The following is a 21,961-nucleotide window of genomic DNA, read 5'->3' as shown; positions in this document are numbered from 1 at the left end:
TTTTATTTAGATGTATCAAAGTAAGACGGCGTATTACAAACTGATGCCAAGCATTTTACATTTTTCTGAAATAATGCAAAATGTTCCTTTCACTTCAAACAACATTGTTTTTTTGATCTATCACATCAAATCCTAAAACACACTAAAGTTGAAGTTAAAAAAAAATTTAAAAAGTTCATAGGGGACGAGTGCTTTGGCAAAGCGCTATATTTTGGCCCACTGTGCAAGCATTGTTGCTTGGAGAATAAGTAGGCCACAAAGAAAGAACAGCTGAACAGGAAGGACAAGAAGTACAGACATAAATTGATCATGTCTAAGAATCACACATAAGCAGGACTAAGGGATGCTAAACGTGTGAGTGTTCGTGTTCTCCTTGTTCTGCAGCAGAAACACATCCAGGAACTGTTCTCAAAGCCGAAATGAACTTTCTTTAGGGGAAGAAAGTGGCTTTTCTATGGACACCGCCGACGTTATAATTCTTAGAACAACTTACACTCTGATGTAAGACATTCCTTTTAGCATTTTCACTTTTCCTTCTGTAAGCTCTCTCTTTATTTAGTCGTTCTTCATTTCTTTGTCAAAATGAATCTCCTCAAACTGGCTGTTAGTTTTAAGGAAAGTCATTTCTGCGTTCATCACTGTGATCATTTCTATTTGTTTGGATCTAACAAACAATAAAATGAGATTAGACCAACCATAAGTGTGCCAATGCTATAAAAAATGCAATTTACTGTCTGCACTGAAGAACTTTTGCCGAACTAAATGTGTACATCATTGTTCTATCTGCTGTGAAAAGGTCATACATTTTCTGACCTGACACTTATTTATACACTGCATCGCTCTTTCCTCATGCTCTGTATAATCCCGTGTGGCACTCCTTCCCTCCCTAAATTTAAGATGTTGTAAACACACTCGAGCCTTTCCCTCTTTGGAAACTCTCAGGAAGATCAGAGGGGTTCCTGGATCTCTTACGTCTCTTGGCTGCATCATTCCTCTGGGCAGTCACCCAATTGGCTCCAAGTCCGCTGCCCTGACCCTGAACCTTGAGCAAGAGAGGTTAGCCAAGGGTCAGCACCAAGGCTGAGATTGGGTGTGGTGCAGAGGTCAGGGTGGTGGAGGCTTGGGGAAGGGGGNAGACAGCTATTAAGCACAACAGACCAGGATATGTCTTTTGTAGCTGGCTAGTACTTGAAGGTATCGCACGTCACTCCCACAGATGAGAGACAAGGGTCCAGCCAACAGATGAATCCTGTAAGGGTTGAAAGGGTCGGGTCAGGGTATATATGAGGTCGGGACAAGGTTAGGGAAGTGTCACGAGTTTAGTTTTGACTTCTCTTAGATTTACTTCGGAAAGACTTTTTGTAGTGTTGGTATAGTATTATTACAGTTTTTTTGTATTGTAGCATTTTTTTGAAGATGGATTAACATAACACTTTTTTAGATTTTCAAACCCTGAATTAGTTTTATAAGTTAACTCTGCTTAAGATATGTCCACAACTTTACTCCTGACCTTTCTGTTATGTTCCTCGGTCTTCAGCGACCCGTTTGCTTGCTAATGTACTCTGACAAATGTCAGTAGCTTTCACTCTCACTTCACATAAATCAGAAAATAGATTAAATACAATACATAAAAGTTATTGTTTTGTCTTAATATCTTAAAGAGTGAATACTTTTGCATGGCACCGTATACAGAACAGCATAAAAGTTGAGGCATCGCGATTATTGTACCCTCCAAATGACCCCATGCCTCCTACCGACACCTCCTACCTTCTACCCTTCCAGCCATCCAACCTCTCCACTGTAGCTTCCCTTGTTTCATTTTCATTACAACCCTCCTGTGGGGGCTTGAACTTGTTGCCCTGTCTGAACTGAGGTGACAGCTCAGTAAATCACAACCTTTTAGTGGTTCGTTTTTTTTTAATACACTTTAATCACTAGACTCCAGTTACCAGGAATATTAAGCCCAGTATGTGGAATTCTCCTCGTAAAAGAAAAGGAGCGGGACACTGATGTGTATCCCTTGGCACAATCGCTGCTAGAATTCATCTTGCTCCTGCTGAGACGGTGGGTCATGGTAGTAGTGGTGTGGAGTGGGGGGCCCACTGGGTGGGAGAACGGTTGTTGGGGAGCGGGGGCTGGTTGATTCCAGAATGGGTGACAATCAATCGTTCAGCAGCAACAAGTTTTAGGCTATAAACATGAGGTCATCTCCCATCTTGGTGACAGTTTCTCATCTCCGGATGCATGTTTTGATGGTGGTGGTAGACCTTGGATTTTGTTTGTTATTTATGGTTAGTCACAGCTTCAGGAATGGCTTGGAATGATTGGAGGCTATCTTTCACACGCAACCTGTCACAGCTCGAAAGTATACACACTCAGGCTTGGAAGAGCAAGAAAGCAGTGAAAATACGGGTTCTTGAAAACGTATTTTTATCCCTTGACATATTTTTTTTATCCATGTTACATGGAATTTTTATGTATTTTCTTGGGATTTATGTTGTTGACCAACATAAAGTAGTGCTTGATTGTGAAGTCGAGGGGAAAAGCATATATTGGTAACATTTTTCAAGAATAGAAATCCCACTCTATGTGTGAAAACTGGTGGTGACACAGCATCATGCATGTTTTTTCCTGGACACGGACAAGGAAGCTGGCAGAATTCTTGGGACTTGGGTGAAGGTTCACCTGTTTTGAATAACAGTAAACCTACAACAAGAAATTCATTTAGCGGTTTAGGTCAGAGCATATTCTTGTGTTAGAATGGTTAGTTCAAAGTCAAAACCTAAATTCAAAGAAGGAAATCTTTGGCAAGACTTGAAAATTAATGTTCAATTAACAAAGCTGGCAGAGACAAGAACTGCAACTATATTTGCGAAAAAGTTCTACAAAGTGACATCAGGGGAGACGGATACAAATGCTTGCCACACTTTTCAGATTAACATATGTCAAGAGTTGTTTTGTTTCTAAGTGGCCTTATCGTTTTACTTCAGAATTACTAGTTTATGTTGACCCATTTCATAACAAGAAGATGAAACCTAATGAAGTTTGTGATGCAATGAGAAACAGTTTGATGACACAAAAACTTTAGTCAGGAACTGCAGAGTATTTTAAATAAGAGAGGATCTGTTTTTACTTTTTTGCTATTTTGTACTCCAATAAGTGAGATGGATCTAAACTGGAACCAAATTATTTTTTTCTTTAGCTCATTCTCCCATCTATATATTACTTACCTTCTTTGATCTATCACTCTTCTCAACACTCGTCCTGACTCTGTCCTTTTTCTTCTTCCCCTTCTCCTTTTATTTCATCTCCAACTAAACATTAATCCTTATCCTCCCTGCGGAAGCCCACTCCGTGCAGCAGTGAGGGTATTTAGAGCCTGTGTTGACATTGGACGGCGAGTTAGATAAATATCCCCAACTCAAAACCACATGACAAATGGCAGACCTAAGCTCTCTGTGTTCTGGCAGAGGGTTCGCCGGTGTGGCTCAGCTGTGGCCAGCTCTCCAGCAATGGTGACGTCTTAGTATTTGAGTCAGTGACAGAAAATATGGGAGCAGAAGGAAGGCAAAGGGCAATGAAGAAAATGGGGCATCCTGCTGGTTGTTTTTTTTCCCAAGGATGTATTCAAATAGTTTCTCTATAACAATTATTTAAATAAATTAACCAAAGCAAGAAAAAAAAAAAAAACTCCCAGTAACAACTAGGTGGTAGCTTTAATTATCGGTCCTCATGACATCATGCTGAAGTGGAAGCACACAGGCAGCCATCTCAACCAGTCAGGGCCACCTGACCTTGACAAGCTATCTACCCTCAATCAACACAAAAACCACATGTATACACACATACACACACAAAGATACTGGCCCACTCTGACAACCACCAAGTTGCTTTGGCATTGGTCGGACTTAAGCGGTCCAAGAAAAGCAAAGCAGACCCACGAGAGGGCTGGGGCTTTTGTGTTTGTGGAGTGTCACACTTCATCACGAGGGAAACCCATAACAGGCCCAGGAAGATCTTTGAAGCTCTGGGAGGGGTGTGTGGGAATCGCCTCTGTGGCTACCTCTGATGTCAGCTTCAATATTCTGATTGCATGCCATTTCCTGGATTAGGATTGTGTTTGTCGTCTGAAAGGGAAACTGTCGGGGGGATTGTATATCAGAGAGCAGACGAGCTAATCACCGAATCCCACCAGACAATTTGCAAATTATAAACTATTTTCCCAACACTTGCCTCTGTTTGTATTTTCCAGTGGCATCCATGTAGGGTGAAGCTTTGATAAAGTTTTTTTTTTCAATCTTTAGATAAACTTTTTTTTTTTTTGCAGACTTTCTAAAAGTGTTCATATTTTTTTAAATCTTAAAGAGCTCAACAGACTGGAAGATGTGTGGTTTCTTTTGAGGATATATTCCATTTGGATTTGGATAAAACTACAAGTAAGCCATATATCCAAAGAGTTTGGGTTTCTGAGAGTAGAATATCTTTGTAAACACATATGAAGAGCTGTTTTAGACAGCAGGGTCAGGTGAAAGCAGTGTGCGCAGTTTGCTTTGGCTCCTTGGTAATTAGAGGAATGGTGGCACGCCATAATATACCACATCCTTTTGGCTCGAACTTCACAAGCTTCAACCACTAAAGCCCTGATTTCACTCTATGAGGCTAGAAAAAGGGAAGGACAATCAAATCAATTTGTACTCAGACTGTAAGGGATGGTTGACTGGCTTGGGTGATGGAAAGTTCCCATTTGTACTGCAGTGCATGGATGAGAAAGGAGTGATTTCTTTTAGATTTATTTTTAAAGTCCTGGTTAATGCTCAGATTCGCCATTAGACTCCTAAAAAATACTTTATTTATTTTTATACAAGCAGATAGAAACTTTGATGAAATCTACCAGTCCATTAGAGCATGACTATTTTTTTTCCCCTCAACCCCACCAATCCTTTTTACAGCATATTTATTTTGCTTCTACTGGATTTCTGACAATATGACTCATTCCCTCAGATTCTGGTCATGCAGAAATAGTTTTAGTGATCATGTGCTTTCTCGCATCTTCCATATTAAACAGAAAAAAATATCCAGATGTTACACTACCTTTGCATCTTAAGTTGCATCTCTCATCGGTAGGGAATGAAACAAGTTTCAAACGATTTCAGTTTATTTTGTGGCTGCTGAATTCTGCCTGAAAAAAAATTGCATCACGCAAACCCATGCAATCCAAGTTCTAAAGCAGTTTTCTCCTTTTACTGGGCAACAAAGTGATTCCTGTTTAAATAATCATAATACAAACATGCTACAGATAGATTTAAAAAAAAATTATATTGTGCACCATGTTGGTGTTAGCTTTTCTTAGTGCTTAGAGCTGCACAACTCCACCTACAGTGTCTTGCAAAAGCTTTGAACTGACACTGCACATTCCTCAGACTGCGCCATGTCCACTGGGAGACACAGTGGTGGAAGAATCATGCTGTGGGAAATAATTTTCTTCGGCAGGAACAAGGAAGCTAGTCATAGTTGTTGGGAAGATGGATCAAACTAAATACACGGGAATCGTTGAACAAGAAGAGGTCAGATACTGGAATAAATGCTCTTCTGGGGCATCCATTAGGTTTAACTTGCAGCAGGATGGCAGGATGGATTGATTACTGAAGAGGATCAAAAACTACACACCTGTGACCCAATCCTATCTTTTTGAAACATTTCTCTAGCTACAAACTGGTAGAGGCATCTGTCTTCACTTCTCACGTTTTTGTAATGATCTATTACACTATAGATACAAAATAAGTCAACTCTCAGCAAGAATTATGGAATAATTCTGAATTTGACAGGTGTTTTGGAATCCCAGTAGTTGGTAACAAAATTGTAACTTACCAAATTGTAACCAACTACAAAATTGGAACCAACATCCAACAACAACAAAAAACAACATTGCCTCTGTTCTTCTAAGCTCTCATATATCATCATCTATCTTTTAACTGTTATTAAATATGAAAAATTGCAACTTCCATTACTAAGCTGGTGCCAAATACAAGAGCTGTCGATCAAATCAGAACTGCAAAATAAATGAAAGCAGCGTTCATTCAGTGTCACTTTAATAATTCTTCTCTAAGCGATCAGGCGCTTTCCTTGCAAATACATTCTGAACACCCAACAAAAGTTAGACTACCAGTAAATTATCTTATGGCTTTCACGTAACAGCAGCAGCTTATGAGGCAAAGCATTTTTCATCCGGTTTATTGCTTTTCTTTTGTTTATAAGCCAACTGAAACAGAAATACAAGCCAGATTTTCATTGGGTAATCTAGAAAGAGCAAGAAAAAAAATCTCCCCTCAGTTACAGTTTGCAGGCTGGGGCTGCTGTTAAGGACGATGGCATGATCAAACACAATTTGGATCAAACCACAATCTTATTTCACATTCTCTCACGTTTGCAATCAAGGACCGATTAGCCTCAGACATTAATGAGCCTACTAATCCATTTGGGCCCTCATGATAACAGTTAATTGTCTGTAAAAATGTGTACAGATCCCCGTTTGGGTTGTTTACTAACTGATTTGGATGTGGTTGGGCCCTAAAGAGGTATCATTATGCTGATAGTTCTTTGGAAAATGAGCCCCTGATGGAGAAAACACCAGAGTGAAGTAGAGTTAAGAATACTCAGCGCTGCATTGAGCCATCACTCACTTGAGTGCAAATATATCACTCCTTCAGGATAACATTTGGCTGTCATCAGTGCTCATTCAGCTTCATCTATGGTTAAAGGAAGTTTTTTATCCTGCCCGTCACACTTTAGAGGACAAAGTTAAGGAGCCGTTTCTTTTCTGTGACATTTTCTTAATTCACGATAAGCAGTCTGAATAAGAGAAGAAATTGAACAACCAGATGTCTCAGAGCAAGGGATTGAAAAGCGTGACTTCTTTGCTGCCTGATTTGTGCTTGTGGCTTCTTTGAAGAATAATTTTAAATTGCCAGACCATTCAAACATGGTTAGTTACTCAAAATGCAACTTGTAGATTGATTTTGACTCATCATATAAGGTTCTTGCCTTCAACAGTTCCTGATGTTTTCTTAAATTAGATACCAGTCATCAGCACATAGCATGGCTAAGTAGCATAAAGGCCCACCTTGCACAAAGCCAAAGAAACAATCCACTCCTGCTGTGATTTAACTCAGGTTCTGGATTATGCAAAAATATTATGCTCCAGTCTGGTGGACGAAATAATAATGATCCATATACTAAAAAAAAAACAAAACAAAAAACAACAACACCCAATTTAGATTGTTTCACGAATCAATTCCTAAGTAAAATATGGAGTGATACAACCAAGAGTTGTTTGAGCACAACCATGTCGGTTGCTGGGTTTGACCCAGCATTTTGGGTTTGGCATCTAATAGAAAAGGTTGGGTAACATGATGAAACATTTAATGGATGTTAAGACAACCAGACAGATAGGAGAGTGACTTTTGAAGAATAATCCACAAGTAGGTTACCAAATCACTGACACTTGATAAGACTTTTACTGGCAAGCAATTTAATCTGGATATATATAACTATGTAAAACATATTGCCTTTCTATGTTGTCTTTATGAACAGTTATTTGGTAAAGGTGTTAATGTTGCACATTGCTAGTTTTGGCTTGTTCCAGCTACTGGACTGGAAAAATGAGAATTATCTGGCTGTAGACATTGTTCTCAGGGTCCCACCCTTCCAGTGCCCTATGGAGTTAGAAAATTTTTACTTTTATGCTCTATTGCCTAAATCCAGCTCTAACCCTCTCTCCTTTTCCCTAAACCTAACATGACCAATAACTTAACGTTACAAACCTGACAACGAGAGCAGTAATCAGAAAATCTGCCAGGAGGACCAAGGTATCTCTGTGGAGATCCACAACTCAGGTAGAAAACACATGGAAACCCAAACGAATACAAGAAAATGTGAGGTTGCAATGTGAAAAACAACAAACAGATTTATGCGAGCCTTGCAGTCATTGACCAAGTTTTGTTAGTGTTTTACAGGCTTGCTGTTTATGAAATCCTCACACTTTAATACAAGTTTAATTGAACCAAAAAACACCTTTGTATTCATATTGAAGGGGGAAATTTTTTAAGTTTTTGTTACTGTGTTTTATTTATGTAATTATATTTCTTTCTACAAATACTCGAAGAGCTCGATTATGTAGAATGCACGATGCACCAGAAACTATTTACTTGCTTTGTCGTTTTTGTGAAGGCACTGCTACCACGTTCGTGAGTTTGTATTCCGGCCACTCAGCCTGCAACCTTGGCCGGCGTGTTCTGACACTCAATTTATCGTCTTGTGATTTCAGGCCTTTGTTTCTCATTACACCAAAGTTTTTGTGTCCTTGTGTGGCAAAAATTAGCTTGCGTCTCTGTGTAAATCACCTGTCGTATGTACATGCTCCTTTAAGGAAAGGCCAAGGGTGTCATTTGATTCCCGCTGCCTTGCCTTCATATTTATGCGTCTCATATTCACGTCTGCTGGCTGTGTCTCTGCTGAGCTATCCATCAACACTTTTTATCCCCATCCCGCAAACAATGTAGACATAAAACGTTCCTTTACGTCAGCAGAAAATGCTGCCACAAATAAAAGTGTGAACAACACACCTCTTTATTTGTCTTGGTAATAAACTAGATAGATTAAAAGTGATAAGTGACACAATTTGCATTAGTCAAATATTTTAGGCTTGGGCTTTAATGGATGTTACCTGTGGGAAAAGGGGCTGTAATATAAAGCATGACTCAAGAATCGGAAGACATAGATGATATATTAACGAGTTCAGAAAACTGAAGGACAACCAGACCCAGGGGGATGTGTCCTGCTTTCTTCTTGGGACAGGGATATTTTTCAAACTGATATGTTGAAGTAACATTTTGAAAACTATATCATTCATTGCATCGAAATAAATCTGTAAGCGAGGTAAAATAACAAATTTATTTGCAGTTGTTTTGCTTTCATCGTGATGAATCAAATGTACTTTGGTTCACCTGAAATACTGTATCAAGGTAAACTACATGTGAGATGTTCATTGTGGAAAAAGGAATATGCTATTAGATTTTGTTAGGGAAACAATGTATTAACTTCAAAGAGATAAAAAAATAATAATTGGATTTAATAAATGAATTTTAGAAAGGTCACAAGTGGAAATTCTTAACCAAAACTGGCATCTAGCTAAAAATCTACACTTGGAAACATTTTTTTTTTTTTAGTGTTTACTTAGGTTATCTCTTGGGTGATATCAAAATTTGCCTGATGGTCTGAAGCAGAAGAAAACTGTAATAGGGAAAATACTGTTTTCACAGCATTGTATTTCACAGCTATTTTTTTAAATAAAGAAAGCTCTACTTCCAGCCTGTTCTGGCTGTATCACAACTAAAATGATGTTCGTCTGCAGGTTGTTGATTTTGTCAATTATTCTACAAGAAAAAAAATAAAAACGCAAAAAGAAACAAAACAACAGCAAAAAAGGGAATTTAGTTAAAAGCAATGGGATGAAAAGACGTCTCTCTCAATTTTGTACTCTCAGACGGAATCAGTTGCCTTTGGCCTGCTTAGGGGTAGAAGGTGAGGGAAGCGCACAAAAAGCAGTGCAATTATTCTGCTCTGGCACAACAACAGAGAGCAAAAGGAGCATCAAAGGCTTTCCTCTGAGCAAAATAGGGCTCCCTCAGAGGAAAAGCACAACCTGCGTGTGAATACCACTGCCTGGACTTTTTTGTCCTCTTTAAAAAAAATAAGAAGTACAGTATCCACAGATGCAGTAGCTTTAGTTTATATTAAACTTTGAAAATGTTTTTTTCCCCCTTGTTTGCACCATGTGTTTGAAAAAACGTCAGACTAGAGCATTTTCTATAGTCCTCTTCTTGATTGGACCAGTGATGACATATAAAGCTGCATGCTGCCATTCAACAGCTGGTTGCCTTTGTGGATTCATTGATAATTGTTAAGCATTTCCGGGAAAACCTGGTCTGATCCAAAGACAGAGCATCCATCCCAATTTGGACAAAGCAGCTCCTCTTTTATGGAATTTGCCTGAATTTATCAGTCCTCCAATGCACTAACAATCCAGAGTCATAGCACACTTCTCAGTAACTTAGTTACTCACCCATTACCCCATTGAGTCAGTGTCTTACCCATAGCCAAAGTCAAATGGATTAAAGATTAAGCTTAAACAAACAAATAATGAAAATCCAAAAGAAAAATATGATGCTGGCAGAATGGAAAAATAAAACAAAATTATTAGTTAATGACTGGATAAATCTGATAATCCGATTTATCCAGATTTGTTTTATTTCACGGTAACATGGCTGCAGCCAGAGGATTACATTAGCATATATGAGTGAATTCCTTCTAATTATTCAAATGTTCACATTTATTGAACAATAGGGGTAAGGTGGAGGAGTAGCAATCACTTTTCATCCAGATTTAATATTAAGCCCAGACCTATAAATAGCTACAATTTTTTTAAACATCTAACCCTTACTTTTCCTCATCAAAATTGCACTAAAACCACTTCTGTTTGTTGTTTTGTATCAACCAACAGGTCCTTACACAATTTTTTTAAACTCAGATATTTTTAGCTGATTTAGTGTTAAATATTGATAAAATTAATATGGTGGGGGATTTATTTAATTGATGTTGGTACACATAAGTTATCATCACACATGGAAAGTGATAACCTACATGTAATACCATCTAAGATTCAATTAGCTTTAATCAAAGAATCCACAGACCTGTCTACTCCTGTTGTGATACTTCAGACATTGTGCTGACAAATGACGTTGAAGGTGAAGCAATAACAGAACTTCCCCAGAAGGGAACAAATTATGAATATATTTTAGACCCTTACACATTTGTAGGTGCGGAGAAGGATCAATTATCAGAAATGTTCAAATAACAACCTCTTTATCAGACTCAAGTGTTGAAACAGAGACACATCTAAAAGTTGCAGGACACCAAAGTTTGTAGAGTATATTATGTAGCATTTCAGTATGTTAAAAGACACAATAGATTGATGAAGCATTTGTAATAATTGTTGGTTAAAAACTACAAGTTCATCAGTGATCTAAAATAACATTTGCATAATGTTACAGGTTCAATTATTTAATTTCATTACATTATTGTCCTTTATTATACTTGTGATGCTTCTTTCATTTTTTTATACAGCAGATATTTCTTTGTTTAATATTAATATGTCAACATTAGCCTTATACAGCCCCAACGCCTTTGGTGATCTGCAATAAGTTAAAATAAACCCCCTTTTTTTCAAACGTTAAAAAGAAACGAGTTTTCATTCAGGCACATTGAAGGCCGTCTAATATTTCCAACGGGGTCCTCGGTAACCCGGAAGCTTCCTCTCACATGGTTTTGTGTACATTTACCGGTTGCTAAGAGCACTTATCACACTGTCACAGTAGTTTCTGCTCCCTTTTTATAGCAACAGACTAAAAGACGGGTTATAAGAAGATGAAAGTGGTTGCGTTAATCAGGTAATAACAGATCTCTGTTTTTCGTTTGCAGAAAGTCAAAACGAGCATCTTAAAGAGGTTGCCTTAATTCAAACTTCGACTGTTTGCAACACACACCACTTACAATAATTTACAAGTTGTCATAAATGTCTATAGTAAAGTATAAATTAATTCAAGCGTGATAGTTGCATTTGCAACTCAGTCCTTATAATAATAGATTCACTCTTGCCGCTGTAACTCTGTCTACCTTTTTGCCTGTTCGTGATGCTGTGTGCAGTGGGGGAAAAGACAGCTGCTACAACATGATGCAGTGTGTTGCTGCTGGACACAAAATTGCGGCTCTGGCCAACCTGCGCCCGGCTCACACTGGTGAGGAAAATGTTCTGACGCAGCTTAATTGGATCCACAGTGATCCTCAGAGGCTACATATTGTGTTTGGGACAGACAGTACGCTTGTCGACATGCATTTGTATATGTCACTGAAGTATTACACTTTGTCCTTCTATGTAATTAATAGGTTGTGTTAATTTTGCTTTATATATATATATATATATATATATATTTTTTAGTTGCATTGTTTTAGGGAAGTTTCCATTATTTATCATTCATATCTTTCAAATGTAAATATCATACGTTTCTATCAAGAAATAAAATGTAAAACTGATATTTTGCATAAAATATAGATTTTTTAGTACAACTTTGGAGGTTTTTGTTTGCTGTACTGAGAGAATTGGTTCAATTTACAGAGATAACAGCAACAATACTCTTTTCCTTTTTTATGCATAGTATTATCTTTACCCAGATAAAAGGTAAAAGGATGACTGGTCATTAAAGGCTGACAGGCAGGATACACCTTGGCATATTGTCAGAACATTGCAGGGCAGCACAGAGACACACTGGACCAACAAACATGCATTCACACCCTCACCGTGTAATAACTGCATGTTTTTGGACTATGGGAGGAAGCCGGAATACCCAGAAAGTAACTTCATGCACAAGGTGAACATGACAACAATGTAACTATTATAAAATGGGATACACACTCTGGACATTTATTATTATTTTTATTTATTTATTATTTTTATTATGAACATCATCTGCTTTGTTCTTCACCCAATACACTAGGAAGATTTCATTAAGTACATACAAATGTAAATATGCCAATCAAAACCAGCAGATGCTTTAATTTACATCATTAATTTACCTCATACAAAGCATGTGCCAAATGATCAGAGAAATGGTGAAACATGTTTTATGAAACGGGGGTATTATGTAAGTTTGACTTTTTGAGCTTTATATCATGTTATAATGTTATTCCCTCATCAAACATACCTGGACTATCGCCTTGATTCTGTCATGGAAGGTTAATAGTCCTGCGGTCTTAGCGAGACCGTCAGACCGACAATTTCCACAAAAATCCACTGTGAAAGTGCACACAGGGTCAGTGTGACCCCACCAGACTGCTCACAGAGTAAAATGACTGTGGCTCGGTTAAGGAATCCTTGACTATCCTGTGGTAGCCACTTGACTAAACATGACTAAATGTTTGCTCCCACAAAGGTTTCACCTCTTTCCACAAAGATTCTCCTCAGAGCTACATTCGCCAGCCATGCTATTGCCTCACTGAGAACCCCTCTCCTGTTTCTCCCCTACTCAGCTCCACCAGACTAGCACCAGCAGCAGCAATTAGTTGGAGTTTCTTAAAGAGACAGAGGCCCAATTTCAAGGCACTATATTATGAAGTAAAATTTTTTTTACGTTTTATATTTGATATGTATGTATTTTTATGTCATCTGAAGATAACGCAGTTGCTCGATTGTGCTAAAAAATGGCACTGTGCCTTAAAAATACATTGTACTCCTTAGTAGGCAAATCTCAGATTTGTAAGAACAACATGTGACTGCATCAAGGTGGAATCATGTCTAAGAATAGGGATTCAAAAGTAATTACTCACCAAATATATTATAATTATCTGTGATATATTGCTAATTTACAATAACTTAGCAATATACAATGGTCCTTAACTAAATTGGTAATTTTACAGTGAATGGCTCTATTGTTGATTTCACATTTTGATGCACTTCTGCTAGCATCCTTTTTTATTTACAAACACTTCCTATACACATTGGGGTGACAGAGTTTTAGTTTGTCCTCTGTGCTCTGCAATCTGTGTCCATCGTTGTGGAGCTACAATCCATTAGCTTGCCATCATCAGCATGTGAATGGGAATGCCTGATATCATTGTAAAGCATCTTTGAGTGTCCTGATAATGTGCCATATAAGTCCGATGTCATTTCATTCCACATATGCACTGCTGTAAGATTTTGACTCCAAAACACTTTCCCTTATGCTATAGATGAATTGGACAGCTACATGTACCAGACGGTGGGTCATCAGGCAATAGAGCTGTACGCTGATGCGATGGAGTTGCCTCTTTATAGACGTACCATACAAGGTTCCAGCCTGGACACAAGCAGAAATTACAGTGAGACAGAAGGGGATGAGGTGGAAGACCTGTATCAGCTGCTGTACCTCGTTAAGGTAGGTTTTATCTCAAGAAGAATTTATGGATTTGTTTTTTCCTCTGTGTTTTTCTTACCTCATCATCTCACAGTAAACTACTGCACAAAGAATTGAAACTACTGAAAAGAAAAAGGTTTAGAAATATTTTGTGTTGTACAATGGTAGTAAAAAAAATATTAATGGTGTTACATGCTAACTGCAGCCCAATCAGTTTTAAATCATTGGAACAGGAAGCCAGGCACAGCCACCTGAAACCTGCAGCCTATACTGAAATCTGAAAATGTTAATGAAGGTTTCAATTAATAAACGCATCTATTTCCTTTAGAACCCATTTTCATAGGGACTGGTGTCTGTATGGCCTTGGTGGAGGCTACTGTGGGACATCATTCTGCATGATGGAGCTGGACAGGTCCTTGATCTTTTTTGCACAAGCACAAAACCTCTGTAGTGACATGGCTGCATGATGTTAAGTGCTGTGTGGAAGAGTCCTTGCACCCAAACTTGATAGTGCTACGAATAATTAAATGTCAACAGGTGATATTCACGCCCTGCTAATTAAATGGTTTCCTGGGGTCTTGGTGCTACTGGACTTTCAGCCATAGCGAGATACGCATACCTCCAAATTGCACATGTAAACTGGTTGAGCGAAGAGACCCCTGCAGAAGCAGAAATACATTGCAGTATTTTGGAGTATTTCGTGCAGTATTAGAATATATTACAATATATTTCAAGTGTGACATTGGTGAATATTATTTCCTTTCGTGAGGAGAGTTGTAAATTTTTCGTGTTGCAGTTTTTTTAATTTTATTTTATTTTTGCAAATCTTTTGCACAAGATCAGATGGAATACAGCGCTTTTTTGCAGAAACTATCCTAATCTGCATTGCAGATAATATAACCAAACCTTTTATTGGTTTATTCCTCCACAACAAAGCTGAAAGTGGTGATGGACATGCAAAGACCTATTATATGTAGGACAAATATTGTAAAGAAGATTGTAAAGAAAAATGAAAGTGCATATGGGATGCCTAGCATTATGGTTGAAACAAATGCTAAGGGAGCCCTATTGAATGGTTCAAAAGATCTGAGAAAAAGAAGTCTACATTTTTTGCAAATATTCAGACTTAGTTTCGTGAAGCTGAACTGTGAAGCAGGATTTGTGGCTTACGAAGTAACTTCTGTCTCAGCTTGGGGTTTGTTCAGGTTTATGAGCTACATTCACTTCTTATCTGGGTCTGTAGCCCAGGCCCCGCAGGTCTTGACCCCGACATGTCTGATCTAGGATGTGCGGGATGGTCTGCTTCCAGATGTCTCTTCAAGTTGCTGTGTTTTGCCAGGTATTGTTGCTCCACATGCTTCGCAAAATGCTTTTTTTAAAGATTTGAAACGATTCCATATGTTCACCCTTTTCCTTCTTCTTGGTGACGCTTACTTCCTGCTGCTCAAGAAGATTGAGTCTCACGTGCTTTTTTTCCAAACCCCTCTCCATCCAGTTTTGCGCTTTTCTCATTGTATTTGTTTTCCAAAAGGTCAAATTACTTTGGCATGTAGACATTTTCACTACACTTATCATAATTCCAAATGAGCCTTTTATTTACTTTTAGTCTGGTTTTGCTAAGAAAAGGTGGTTGATAAATGTATGCAATGTATGAATGATGTATGATGGAGTCTAACCATCTGTTTCCTCATACTGCCGTAAGGAGCTGCTACTTATGTTGTAGCATCAGCTGAGCTGCTGCACTCTTCATAACACCTGTTATCATCTGCATCTAATCTGCTCAGAAGAGTAAAAAGTCATGTTTGTGCTTTTAGTCTGTCTCATTTAGTATGCCATAACTTCACTTGTAAGTGTGGTAAGTTGTCTCTCCGTCTCACTCTGGAACAATAGTATGCATGCTGCATCAGTTCATCAAAGTTTTATGTGCAAAGTTGGAGAGAGGTGCCCTTCAACAATGGCTTCACAGGAAAAGTTCAATTTTTTTTTTTATCTCAATTGACAGAAGATCAGATGCAAAAATTAATCACCGGATGAATATTTCATCAAATAGCCCGTTTGCTAGGACGCTGAGAAAATATTCATTTGATGGCAAATTATGTATGAGGACCTCGGTGGTCCGGTGCGGTGCAGGGGTGGCTGACTGACAGCTTTGAGATAAGTGCATGTGTGGTTAACTCAGCGCTGCCTATCTGACCGCCTGCAGCCATGAGGAAGCTACCTGGACAGAAACTTCAACCGCGGCAAAAGCTCTTCCTGCTGTCAGCGCAAACAGTGTGCGGGGATTGATCCTGTGCAGTGTTACGCATTATTCCCGCCGCACCCCTACACAACCTCCTATTTTAGCCAGTTACATCAAAATTTAAATGCCTCTTATGGGAATGTGGAGTTTGTTTTTCAGATGAGAGCTGGCTCGATGTGCTGGAAATAAGACGGATAGCATTTTCTCATGGTTCTTTCTAAAGAGCTGATGTGGAGACATGTTTATCTGGAACGCAGGGCTGCTCTGGGGTTTCCGCATGTTCACACATTCAGACCTAGTGGCAAGGGCCAGTCAGACTGCCCGGGGGCATTTCAAACCTTCGGCCTGCCCTTTTCTTTTTTTTTTTTTTTTTTTTTCATTTTCTAAATAAATCGGCCAGTTTTACAAACACTTTTAAATCGAAAACCTCTTGATGGTGCTGTAATTATATGCAACTTCACACGGCCTGCTTTCTGTTTTTATGCCGCCTCGTAATCATTTACATTTAAATATTTCTGTTGCATGTGAGGCAACACTATCCTCGCCTGTGGCCATTTCTCTAATTGCAAAAGCCTGCTAATTTCCCATTTCCAGGGCTCTTCTGGCCTGACCTCTTCAGTCTGCCTGGCCATAGATCAGGGCAGTTGGACTCCCATGGGGCCCTAGTAGGCCTGCAGAAACTCCAGTCATGTCCCCATTTACCCTTCTCACCGTCATCAACAATCCTTCACCATAAACAACAGGCTTCCTCTTTTGCTTACTGAGTGATGGCAACCATAAGAGTACAACTTGATGGCTCAGATTTCAGTTTCAGCTGCTGCTCTCTGAGGCTATTTCCTAGTTGGATCTTGTGCTCTGCATACGTATTGCGGTCAGTTGTATTTATATTGTCAACTTTCCTACAAAATTCAACTTTAACAAATTATTTACATGTCTTAGGGTCATTTTTGTGTTTTAAGGTTCACTGTTTTTCTTTTAAAAGCAAACAGAAAAAATTATTTTTGGGTTTACAAAAATTTTAGATATTGCTGAGAGAATAGATTTTGATAAAACGAATAATAAAATCATTTTTGCTATAAAATAAAAACAATATAAAAATTAAAATAACTTAAAAGCAATCCATTACTTTTTATTATGATTCATAAAACACCCTTTATACAGAGAAATGTGATAAAGTGCTGTGCAGAGGTTAAAAGGGACATAACGATAGGAAAATGCCACTTTTAAGCAAACAGTAACAAATAATAAAAAGTATTGAAGAAACACTATAAACAAATATCAAATAGAAATAAATGGAATAAATAAATAATACAAATTTTAAAGTTACTCATTAGAAGTTTGAATTAATTTCAAGTTACAAGCTAATATCTGCAAAGAACACTTGCATGTAGATAAAATATAATTTTTTTTCTCTCTTCCCAGATCCAAAGTTGATGACTTTTAAAAGTGGATATTCTTCCCCCCTCCTCCTTCTCTTGTTTGCGAGGCTGGCAGCGCAAACTTGTAGCATTAGCCAACAGTGCCATCTATGGATCATTCACATTCTCTGCTCAAGCAAAGTTGTCTGAGAATGTTTTAAGCCATTCAGAAAATTCAAAGGAAGAGATCATATTCTTCAGAACCTTTGTTGATAGAGGGGGAAAAAAACCCCTCCAATTATATTAGAAAAAATGAGCTATCCTTTCCCTGGCAGTGGCAATATTGGCAGAATGACAATGTGGCTCTTTAGTTAGCCTCTTTGCTCTCATCGCTGGCTGTGCATGGCAGCGCTTCTTTGAAGTGTGTAACCTGATCGACATGCAAGCCACGCCGTACCCTGTCCCATCCTGCTAGGTGCTGATCTTTGAACTCTTCCTTTGAGGAGGTGAAATAACAGTTTGGGTGAAGAAGTTTTTGACGTTTTTTTTTTTTTTTTGCTTGAGGCTGCATTTTCACAGAATAAATTGCATCTTTGTGTCATCTGGGAAATAAATCTGAGACACTTGAATGCAGAAAGATCTTTTTTTTGTTGTGGTTTAGGGTTTAAATACTCATATTTGCTTTCAAATGGAAGTGCTGTCACCACAGAGGCGCATGAGTTACAAAATGTTATTTTGCGAGTTTTGTGCCCATCCTTGACTGTGAGGTTGGTCTGCTCCGCTTTGTGTGATCCGCTCTGATGTGTGATACAGATCAACAGTGTCAGTCACCCCTGGCTGTAACGCCAGTCTCCCCACTGCCCAAAGCTTGCAAAACCCCTCATATTAGTCATATCTCATCCCTCAAATCTTATATCCTTCTCTCTGTGTTCTGTGACCTGACACAGTGGCTCTTTGTGCCCCGTGACCCCTGTTGTGCGTGTCCGTGTGTGTGTGCGCGTTCCATGCACCCTTGTCTGTTCAAGGTCATTTCTAATCGGGGCCCCTGTTACATGATAACAGGTCTATCTCTGTTCTCACTGCACACCTTTCCACAAGCTCAGCCTCTTTCAGCACTCCAGGTTAGACTGAGGTGTTCTCACTCCTCTCAGTCATCCATGCACTCTGTTTCTCTTCCCTAGATCCAACTCCAAACATGGCAGATGCCATGGATTAGTAGCTATTAGCTGCATTTCTTTTTAGAGATATAAACAATGTTTTTTGGAAGGACGTCAACATGTACAGCACATTGCAAAAGTATTCTGTTTTTTTCTTCTTGTAGAAACCCTGTTTTCTGAAACTGCAGCTGCAAGTCAATTCATCTTGCTTTGCACAACAAGAGAGTAACATTTTTGCCCTATTCTTCACAAAATAGCTCAGACTAAGTCAGTTTAGGCTATGTGTTAATTTAGGGTCCTGCTGGAAGATGAACCTCTGCCCCAGTCTGAAGTCTTTTGCAGCCTTTAGGATGTTTTCTTCCGTCTGTAGTTCTGTTAAAGAACTGCATCCCCACAGCAATATGCTGCCATCACCGTGTTTTAAATTGGATGGGTAGTCTTAGTTTTCCACCACGCACAGTTGAATTTTGATCTAATCTCACCAGAGAATCTTTCACCTCATAATGCCTCACCTTTACGGCTTGAGACAGACTGCAAACATAAATTCAAATAGCTTCATATCAACAATGACTTTTTCTTAGCCCTCTTCCATAGATTTCCAGAGTTCAAAACTACTTGGCATACTGAAATACTCTTCCACCTGAACAATTAGTCTTTGCTTTTCCACTAGACTTATCATAGGTCTTTTGGATGCTTCTCTTATTAATATTCTCCTTGTCTGACATGTCGGTTTAGGTAGATTGCTGTATCTTGGTAAATTTTCAGCGACACCACTCTTCAAACGATGTTCACTCTTAACCCTTCTTTAAAACGCTCTTCAACTTTCTCCCCAACTTTTCTGCTGCGTCTATTTACCTTCATTTCTCACTGATATTCTTAACAAACCTCTACGGCTTTCACAGAATAGTTGGATTTTTGCTCAGCCTTACTCTGTTTACAAGTGAGGCATCTTCTGAAGATCATTGATTGCAGTGGATTTTATGTAAAGCTTTTATATTAGAGGGCGTTGAATTGATATCCAGTCCACACTTTTCAAACTATAATAGGTGAAAATGTTTGATATTATGCATCATTTCACCCTAAAGTTTGCGGTTGCAACATGACAAAATGTGACACAGTTTGAGGGGTATGAATACTTTTGTAAGACACTGTGAGATGTAGAAAACGAAAATGACGCCATCGCATCGACTCTGCAACCTTTGAGCTGATGAATAAAGACAAAGACATTTAAGCTCATTAGAGTGATGAGGAACAATAGATGATATATATGCACATGTTCTATTCCGCCAGCTCTAATTAGCCCGGCTGTAACGTCTCTGTCACAGTGAGACCCCGCTTACAGGAAGACGGAAATGTTACTTTCAAATCTAATTTTTTTTTTATCCTTTAATGTCTGACTTCTCAGAAATACAACTTTTAAAATAGTTTGCTCTGTTTTAATGGGTGATCTGTTTTTTCTTTCCAGAGGTGGAGGGGTGAGATGAGTTGGAAAAAATCTTGAAGAGGCAGACTGAGACCTCTGGCCTTTGTAGATTAAAAAATTCCCTCCCTCTCATGTGGTTTAAAACACCTTGTGTTTAGTGGGATAATCCTTCTCTTGAACTCACACACACTCTTTCCTCCTCTTCTCCATGTTTCCCCTGACCTTTATTAAATACACACTCCACTTCCCCCCACTGACGGTATGTTATTGACATCCGCACACAGGAGCGGGGCCCTTGGAGATTGTCGAGGCTGCCCATCCACAAGTCCAAAGAATTATCTTCTTTTAGCCTTCCTTCTTTCTTTCTACCTTTCCTTAACTTTTTCTTCCTTGCATTGTTGTCGCACTTTCATCCGGACTCTTCAGAAGCCGAGACACGTGCATCCTGATTGAGGTGCCTCCTGCTGTGAAGAGAGAAGGCAGAAGAACCGAAGGTAGAGGAGAATAGTGGAGAACGGTGGTGAAGGGAGGTGGAGGCGTTTTTGGTTGAACCAGGAGCCAAGCAGTATTGATTAGGCAGCCGAGGTGTTGTGAGACAAGATGTTGAGGTGCGGTGTGAACCATGAACGGTGGAGGAGGGGGGCGGGTCAGAATCAAACACTCGACTCTTCTCTGATTACCAGCATGGTGCCGCATTAGACGTACATCGGGGGCTCAACAGGAAAATGGATTTTTTTAAAAAGCTGGTTAATACATAAATCATGACCTTTGGGGTCACCGTGAGGGTTAGAAGATCTGATCAATAATAAAGCTAATGCAGGCTTATTGTAGGTGGTTTGTGGTGCAAAGAGACATCTAAATGGTGTTATTAGAAGTCACTCGCAAGCTGTTTTGGGCCAACAGGCAAACGTTAGTACAAAGTTTTTATTGTTAGAGATGCAGCTTAAGAAATCTTAAAATAATAAAAAAGTTTGAGTGTTTTAGATTGTAAAGTGAAACAGGGAATCTGTCATACATTATTGCAAGCATTTATTTCAGCTTATTTCGATTATTATGACTTCAGACTAGTGAAAAATCACAAAACATATGTCCACAGAATATTTAAATATTGTTTCAGATTACTGAAAAACATCATTTTAAATGTAGAAATGTCTGATACTGAAAATAATGTCTATGTGTTGTAAAATATATTCACTCAATACTTGGTTGGGTCTCTTTTTGTATAAATTACTGAATCAGTGCGTTGTGGCATGGAGATAATCTGCCTGTGGTTTCTTTTATTATAGACTTCTGCTCATTTACTTTGTTGCATTTTTGTTGTCTTCTTCTAGACAATACTCCATAGATGTTCGGTGGACTTAATGTCAGCCCAGTTTGCTGGCCCATCTAGTAAAATGACCATGGTCATTCAAGCAGGAGTTGGTACTTTTGGCAGTTTCTGTAAGGGTTTTGCCTTCGTAATCTTCTCAAAGCTGTAGCCATAAATGTTGATTTTCTACCACAGTTATTCCTGCCATTACATTTCTTACTAATATCATCTTTTATTTGATCAGTTTCAAGTTGTCTAATTGAACCATATAAAAATAGCACTCCTTATACTGAATTTCAGAAATAAATCAACTTTTTTTTTTGGCATTCGGGTAAGTTTAAGAATGTATTACAGTTTCCTCTCATGAAGGTTCCTTCAAGCAGCTGGATCTCCGGTGCCGCCTCTCTGTGATAGTCCTTGTTATCTTTTCCTCAGCTCTAAGATTCTTGTATTTGTGTTGGTCGACAGGCTT

General features: G+C 38.7%; 1 protein-coding gene across 3 annotated transcripts in view; it reads left to right on the top strand.

The window, feature by feature from the left end:
• Positions 1-11,365: 11,365 nt before the first annotated feature.
• Positions 11,366-21,961, top strand: part of dph6 (diphthamine biosynthesis 6) — a 67,024-nt gene continuing 56,428 nt past the window's right edge. For 2 of the 3 annotated variants that reach the window (XR_532616.1, XM_008399794.1), the window contains exons 1-3: positions 11,366-11,504; positions 11,761-11,852; positions 13,840-14,024. Coding sequence is in view for 2 of the 3 variants with exons in the window: in XM_008399794.1 (XP_008398016.1) it covers positions 11,482-11,504; positions 11,761-11,852; positions 13,840-14,024 (300 nt within the window). In the remaining variant the exon portion in view is untranslated. Of the gene's footprint in view, positions 11,505-11,760; positions 11,853-13,193; positions 13,226-13,839; positions 14,025-21,961 lie in introns of those variants that run through there. The other variant, XM_008399795.1, reaches the window with a different exon arrangement.

The sequence above is a fragment of the Poecilia reticulata genome, linkage group LG22 (assembly GCF_000633615.1).
Source record: "Poecilia reticulata strain Guanapo linkage group LG22, Guppy_female_1.0+MT, whole genome shotgun sequence".
NCBI lineage: Eukaryota > Metazoa > Chordata > Actinopteri > Cyprinodontiformes > Poeciliidae > Poecilia > Poecilia reticulata.
The sequence above is the reverse complement of the archived record's forward strand: the minus strand, read 5'-3'. Positions and strand labels throughout refer to the sequence as shown.